At 34.8% G+C, this 8069-nt stretch overlaps 1 protein-coding gene across 2 annotated transcripts in view; it reads left to right on the top strand.

Moving 5' to 3' along the window:
* Positions 1 to 2228, top strand: part of Epha3 (EPH receptor A3) — a 304113-nt gene extending 301885 nt beyond the window's left edge. For both annotated transcript variants that reach the window (XM_038345226.1, XM_038345227.1), the window contains exon 17: positions 2123 to 2228. In XM_038345226.1, coding sequence (XP_038201154.1) covers positions 2123 to 2228 — 106 coding nt within the window. The remainder of the gene's footprint in view (positions 1 to 2122) is intronic.
* The last annotated feature ends 5841 nt before the right edge of the window (positions 2229 to 8069 follow it).

Genomic DNA, 8069 nt, shown 5'->3' on the forward strand with positions numbered 1-8069 from the left:
AAAATGGAAAAAAAAAAAACAGACAGGGAAAAACTTATAGGAATATTTTGTTTCTGTTCTTTTCTCCAAAATTAAATGTCATCCTCTGCATTGAACCTTTACACATATAGGCCCACTACTGGTTTACATTACTGACTTAGGACTCTAAGACATATTTATAAAGATTTCTTAAGAAATATGCTTGATGATGGCATCTGTAGAGAAATAATGAAGCATGCCCCAAGATATTTTGTGGACTGTCGGTCATTGTTTCTCCTCTTCTTTCTCTTCCTGCTTCTTCTTCAAGGCATGTTCTTTTTATGTTGCCCTGGTGATTCTGCAACTCACTTTAAAGATCAGTTTAGCTTGAACTTGAGAGATCAACCTATCTCTTCCTCCTAAATGCTGGGTTTAAACACATGGATGTTTCTTTCTCGAGTAAAGATAAAGCCTTTACTAAATCGCACTCATTGTTGAAGGTGCTGTCTTTGTGCAAAGGTCAAATTACACAAGAAATCCTGTTCACATAGAATGCAACTGCTTGTGAGACAAGACAGAGAACAAATGAAATAAATCAGAAAAGTGTCATAATTGATACTAATAAAATGGGGAAGGAAATAGGAAGTCCAGGAAGTTGCATTTTTTGAGAGAATCAGGAAGTTCTCAACAAAAGGGAATGTTTGAGGGAGGACCTGAAACATGCTCATCTGAGTGAATTATTTAAACAAGGATTAATTCATAAAATACACTAATTTACCTATTTTTCATTGAAAATGGAATTGGTTTTCTTACCAGGTTTATTTTAATGACAATTCTGAGCTTAAACTACTTTACATTTAATAAAGATTTACCTTTGGCCATTTAACTATGACAGTACAAAAATAAAGGCGAAGGCAACAGGAATTTCAGATACAGACCATTGTTGTGATTGAGGAATTTGGGAGGAACTGATGAGAAGGATCAGGTCTTGGTGCTTTAAATCTTGTATTGACTGGAACATTAAGTTTATTTAAAAAAAAAAAAAAAAAAAAAGCTCAGCCAGGCGGTGGTGGCGCACGCCTTTAATCCCAGCACTTGGGAGGCAGAGGCAGGCGGATCTCTGTGAGTTCGAGGTCAGCCTGGTCTACAAGAGCTAGTTCCAGGACAGGCTCCAAAGCCACAGAGAAACCCTGTCTCGAATAAACCAAAAAAAAAAAAAAAAAAAAAAAAAAAAAAAAAAAAAAAAAAAAAAGCTCCCATCTGGAGGCATCTGGAGGTTGGCAGGGATTTTGCTTTACTGTCTGCCTTAGCATAGTTAGGAGTGTACACTAGACCAGCAGGCTAACATGTGGTCTCAACATAGTCAGACTTCTATTGTAGCTTTGTGGTAGCAGAAAGGGTGTTTCAGGAGAAAAAAACATAGAAGATTTTGATGTCATGAGACCTGAGTACAAGAAAAATGTAATATCGACTTGAATTTTAACTACCTTCAGTCAAAACAGTCAAAATATTAAAGAGAATAGAAAAAAAGATTTCCAAAAGAGTGTATGATTATCTATTGTCAGTTGGGCTAATAAATAAATGTCCAGTTGTTCTACTACCACAAATACATTCTGTCTAATTATGGAGAAAAAAGTCTGAAATCAAGGAATTGATAAACTTGCTCAGAAATCATTGTTAAATAAAGTCTTACTTCTTCTAGCTTCTGGTGAATAATGAGATTAGTGAGTAACAGTAGAACTCAATCCCTGCCTTCATTCGTATATTTTCTTCTTCTCCCATGTCATTCTGTATGTGTTCTAGTCTCTTATAAAGAAACACACACTGGCTTTAGTATTCACCATTATCTAGTACTCTATTTCCCTAATCCCTGCCTAAATTATATCTCCAAGAAATTCTAATTTTACACAAAGACATATTGTGAAGTTGTTTGTAGCAAAAGATTTGAGAAACATACTTAACCCACTACAACGTTTGTGCTCCTACACAAGATAGGGATAGAATTGTCCAAATATAACAACATACCAATGTTCAAAAAAATGGAAAGCAAGGTACCAACCATCGGGATTTATAATTGTGTCCATTTAAAGCTTAAAACTGTTCTCTTTCTTTATTCTTGAGAACTCCATAATTGTCATCAGTTATTTTCTTCTATGTTTTGCAGTGACATGAAAAAGGTTGGTGTTACTGTGGTTGGGCCACAGAAGAAGATCATCAGCAGCATTAAAGCTCTTGAAACACAATCTAAGAATGGTCCAGTTCCAGTGTAAAGTAGATGGATGTGAGAAATGAAGATGCAGCATCATGCTGAGAATGATGGAAATGATGGAGACACCAGTGAAAGCTCCGAGTCTAATAAGACACTCAGTTATAAGTCCAAATGCCTTAAAATGAAATTGAAAATCTCTTTATTTTCCCCTATCATTTTACAGATGGGTGGGTGGGTGGGTGGGTGCATTTTGTTTTGTAATTGCTTTTTTATGTTAATTGATGGGGTCAATTAAAACTCTTCAGCTCAAAATGGAAGAACTAGTGTAGAGCCATTGATCATAAACTATCATAAAAGTAAACTAAGTTAACTAGCAAAATGGACCTTAGGTTTTGTTATGAATGGCCACAGAATAAAAGACTTGTGATATTTTTATACACAGAAGAAATCTGTAGCAGGTATTTTGTTTCTTTAAAAGCAAACAAAATAGAGGCATTTATACCTCAAACTATCTGGCCATATTTGCTACCTTATCACTTTAGTATTCTCTTCTATCTGTTTGAAACATATAGAGATGAAGTATGTAGTTGTTTTAAATACTACACATTTTTAATTGTTACCTTCCTTAAGCATACCATGTAAAAACATGTCTTAATTTGGGGAGGAAGTGCATATTTATTTTCATTTGGATGGTTTTTATTGTTTGTATTTATGCCTTGATGATTTAATTTGGATTTTGTTACAGCCAAGTGCCAAATGCTATCTCAAATTGTCAGCAGTAAGAAACATGTTTAACTAGACCCAGAGAATGATGTGTTCCTTTCTAAAACTGTTGAGCAATTCACTTACATACAACAACAAAGTGAAACTCCTTCCGTGTTCATACAGTAGCCAAATTACAGCTTGAATTATTTTATTCATTTTTGTCTCTCCATTTATCAGTAACTGTATGTCCCTAATTTAGTGTAATATATTGGCTTGTATGTAATAGATTTTTAACCAGATATCACCCCTCTCCTGTACTGGTGCTTAGAGGACATCAGCTCCTTCCATTCATGAAGGAAGCTTGTTAGAACTCTTTAGATTTGCAACACTGGAAAGATCAAAATGAAGTTAGATGATTACATTGACAGCAACCTATAGGTAAATGCATGAAGCCAAAAGAATCACTGACTTTGAAAAAATCTCTTAGTAGCATTACTTAAACTTGCAGAACTCCTTGTAGAGATGGTACTTAAGCTACTCATCTGCATCACTGGGGTGTAGGTCAATTAATAACACATTTTCATCATCAATATCAGGTATAACTGTCTTTCAGTCTTCCACTTCAATGTACTTATTGTGATTTGGGTGCATTATTAGAAGTCTTGAACTTCTACACATATTATTATTCATATCCTTTTTGAAATAGTAGCTATTCTAGCAAATAAATACATCAATGCAGGCAATGGAGAAATGTCTCATTGTGGAGATTTTAGACTTGCTGTTCTCTAAAGGCCAATTATGAGCATGTTCATTAATATTGAAGGATGTGCTGAAGCAATACTTTAGATGCTGGTTTTTCATGCTCACATCACCATTTCATATGTCCAAGAAATGCACATGTCATAAGAATAATACATGCTGCACCAAGTATGTCTATACACAAATGGGACATTAAAGAACTACAGCTAACAGTCATTGAGGAAAACTGCCGAACGCTGCTGTTTATAGATTTAGTATACTAGGGGTTTGGTGTGTCCTTTCAGATGTGAAATCGTATTCCAAGTTTTGGCAATGTTCCTTATAGTCAAATTATGCTACTGGAATTTGTATTGGACTTATAAGAGCATGAACATTTTGGAAACAATCTGATGAAATTAATCATAAATTTTGCGTGTATCTCCTGAAAACAACTAGAACAGAATCTACTTACATAATTTACATGTTGGAATATTTGGTCAAAATTTAAATCTAGCTTCTATACCAATTTGGTCATATTAGTGTTCACTCTCTTAGGCAATATTCTGCAGACCCTCAACAACAATGAATTTCAAAATAAGCAGATGATGAAAATTAAATCTATTGCATTTATTTGGATTGAGTTTCCTTTTTATGTTTGGAAGTAGAGGTGGTTTACACAATACATTGTTCTTCATTTGTCACTTATTTTATTCTCTGATCACTTATGAAATTACTTTGCATAATCCCTTCCCTGTACATATGTAAACATAACAATGTACGATTCTGAACTGGGGAGTAGAGGTACTAGAAAGCTTATGGCCATCTCTTTGTACAGGAACTACATTGCCTTCCCATAACAATAAGGCTGCCACTCCCTTGCAAAGTTATGTACCATATTATCTGATTTGTACTTTAAATTTGATTTATAGATTTTATTTATTTCTGGCAACACACCCAGTCTATGCTGTACTAAGTATCTATCAAGCCATGTATAAATATGATGTGATTGGCAGTATGTGTTTACTTTAAGCTTACATTTTCAAAACATTGTTCATTTAGTTTATGTTGCACAATGTAGATGGCCTCTTACTAATGTAAAATGATTTCTAGTGGGAACATTTATATTTTTATAATAAACATAATGAAAATATTTTTACAGATTGGAATACAGAAGTGGTCTTTGATGTCTTATTTAAATATGAAATACATGCTTATTTAAACAGCAAGATAATGAAGCATTATCTGCATCATTAAGAATTTGCTTTTGGTTTACTTATCCTCTTCATTATTGTCCCAATCTTATTATCAGAAAGCTTGGAAAATCATAAGTAACTATAATCTTCATGTAGAGAGTAAATATATTTGTACTAGTTCTCTTGGTTATGTATCTATTTCTCTCTCTTTTCTCTCTCTCTTTCTCTCTCTCACACACACACACACACACACACTCTCTCTCTCTCTCTTTAGGAGAAATGTAAAATTCTTATGTTTTCACACCAGTCCATATATCTTGCAGAAATAGAACTAAGTTTAAGCCATATGATCGGGTATAAGTTTCTCATTAAGTCTTCTTCCCTTTAGTCCACATTTCTCTCTGTTAATTTGAAGCTATATGTTTTTACAAGTGGAAAATACAATTCTAGCTAATTTTAATGTAAGTCTGTACTATGGTTTCTGTGACATTATCATTGCCCCTTAATTATCTAATCAGAGATCCTAAAGCCTTGCTTTGAATCACAATGGGTAGAGGAATATATTACTCAAACTGGCAAATACTCAGACCTGTATTTGTCCTGGGAGGTCGTGATGGAATTATGCAGAACCATGCTTGCTAGAGAAGTTAGATATTTCAGGATGGTTCCTGTCCAAAAGGAAGAATGTGGCTGGCATAAAAGAAGCCAGGATAGTAAAGAAGGGTCAAAGAAAAATGCAAACTAAATAACTAAATTGCATGCTACATGTTAAGACACACCTAATATTTGAAATAAAGTAAAATTCTTTCCATTATCGTCCTCTTAAAGAAAGTAATTTTCAAGAAAATGAAAAGTTTTTAACCCAAAGAGAAGCAAATTAAACTAAGAGACCTGTGCAGGCAGAAGTAATTAGGAAAAGAACACAAAACAAATTAGAAGTGATTTTGCCTTGAAGGAGAAATAACATCTCATCATGTTGAGTGGAGCAGAGAATAAGTGGTAACAGATAAGGTAAGTAAATTGTAGGCAGAAGAAAAAAGCCTGTTCATTTGTTCTGTAAGCATTTAATCAATGTTATAGTAGGAAAGTGTTTTGTCTGTGAACTTGCTATGTAGACTGGTTTTGTCTCAAACATTTAATCCTCCTGCATCAGTTTCTCAAGGATGACACGTATGTACCATTGAGGTGTTATTATCAAACTGCTAGACAACTTATTCTCAAAATTTACAAGTAGTTCATTAACCACATACAACAATTTCATGAGTAAACATTACCTACTCTGTGTAGAGGAGAAATGTTAAGCTCAAAAATGCCAAGTGACCTTCTCTAGAGTCTAGTTCACTTTTTTGCAAAAACAGATTTTTGAAACTAACCCCTTGTGATGCTAGTTTCTTTGAGCCCTGTCTTCATGGAGTTAATGCCTGTGTGATGCTACTCTTTCAGAATTCTAGAGCATATTACGGACTGGGCCTTGTTCCACTTCAGTAAAATTCCGGAAAAGATTAAGAGCATAGAAATATGACAGAAAGGTCATTTTTTTTTGTCATATGATAAAATGTTGTTGACAAGAAACTTCAGTTTTACTATAGTCATCTGGGTTGAGATTTTATTTTATTATTTATTGAAAATAAAGTTATTCCAATAAAATACTCTGATCACTCTTTCCCATCCTTCAGTTACTTCCAAATCCTCTCCTCCTCCTTACACTTCCAATTCTATACCTTCTTTATCTATATTAAGAAAACAGATAGGCAAAAACAAAGAAAAATAAGAACAAACAAAAGAAACAAATAAAATAGAAAAACTAAAGCAAAAAATAACAGAAGAAATGTATGTTCATGTGCCCATATGCATGTGCATGTGCATGTTCATGTGCACACATGTGCATGTACACACATATGCACAAATCCCATACAATTCGAAATTGGAAACTATAGTATACAAATAAAAGATGAGTTCAGTTTAAAAAGATGCACAAAGCAACATGAGACAAATAAAATCTCCAAAAATAAAATTAAATTCATTTTGTGTTGATTATCTACTTCTGGACATAGGGCCTTCCCCGTAAGCATAGCTTAAATGTACAGCAAGATTCTGTTGGACAACATTAATTATTCTTCTACAAAGTTGTTAATTGAAGATAGCTTTTTGACTGGGCATGGGAGCTTTCCCTACTCCATCTCAGTTCGGGCAAACTATCTGGCTCTGACCTGGCCCAGTGCATGCTGCCATAGTCTTGAATGAGACTCTTTTTGTTGTTATTATTATTTAATTGAAATTTTACATACCAATTCCAATTTCCAATCCCTTCCCTCCTCCCACTCTCTCTGTCTTCACTTTTCAGAGAAGGTAAGGCTTCCTATGGGGAGTCAACAATGTCTAGCTTATCACTTTGAGGCAGGATCAAGATGCTCCCTGCTATATCTGAGAAAGGTATCACTCCAAAAAGAATGAGCACCAAAAAGCCAGTTCAGCCAGTAGGGATAAATCCTTGCCTTACTGCCAGTGGCCCCAGAGACTGTCCCAGCCATACAATTGTCACCCACATTTAAGGGCCTACTTTGATCTATGCTAGTCCCATGCTGTCAGTTTGGAGTCAGGGAGCTCACATTAGCTCAGGTAAACTGTTTCAGTGGGTACCCCCATCATGAGACATTCTTGAACAAACCCCATACCCTGAGCTCCTTCCTGCCTAGGCTTTCTTCCTCTATTGTTTTCCTTCATAGATGTGCTAGTTTGTTTGTTCTGCTATCTCAAAATACCACTGACTGGGAAGTTGGTGAACAGTAGCATTCATTTCTCTCAGCCCTAGAGACTAGGAAACTCAATGTCAAAGTCCCATCGTTTGGAGTCTAGTACAGGTTCTGAGAGGCAGAAGAGGGAATGCAGTGTCTTTACATGAAGGAAGAAAGAATGACATTCAAGGAGTTCTAAGTTAATTCTCCACAGCCTGTGATAACACAAAACATATATGACTAAATGTCTTTGAAAACCTCTCCTCTCTTACCACTAAAACGTTTCAGTACACAAGGCATAGAATCTGTATTTTAATCTGAAAACCCTGGGTTTTTTCTTACCTCAGTGTCAATGTTTCCCAGGCATTTCCATAAAATATGTAATAGCAAGTCTTACTGGCTCTATCTGATTCTTTTAAACATATATGTCACCCTTTGAAATTATAATATAATTATATAATTTTAATTTCTTGTACTTCTTTCCTCCACTCCTAAATACCCCTTATCTTTAAAATTCATGGCCTTTTAAAA

Source organism: Arvicola amphibius, chromosome 10 (genome assembly GCF_903992535.2).
Source record: "Arvicola amphibius chromosome 10, mArvAmp1.2, whole genome shotgun sequence".
NCBI classification, from domain to species: Eukaryota; Metazoa; Chordata; class Mammalia; order Rodentia; family Cricetidae; genus Arvicola; species Arvicola amphibius.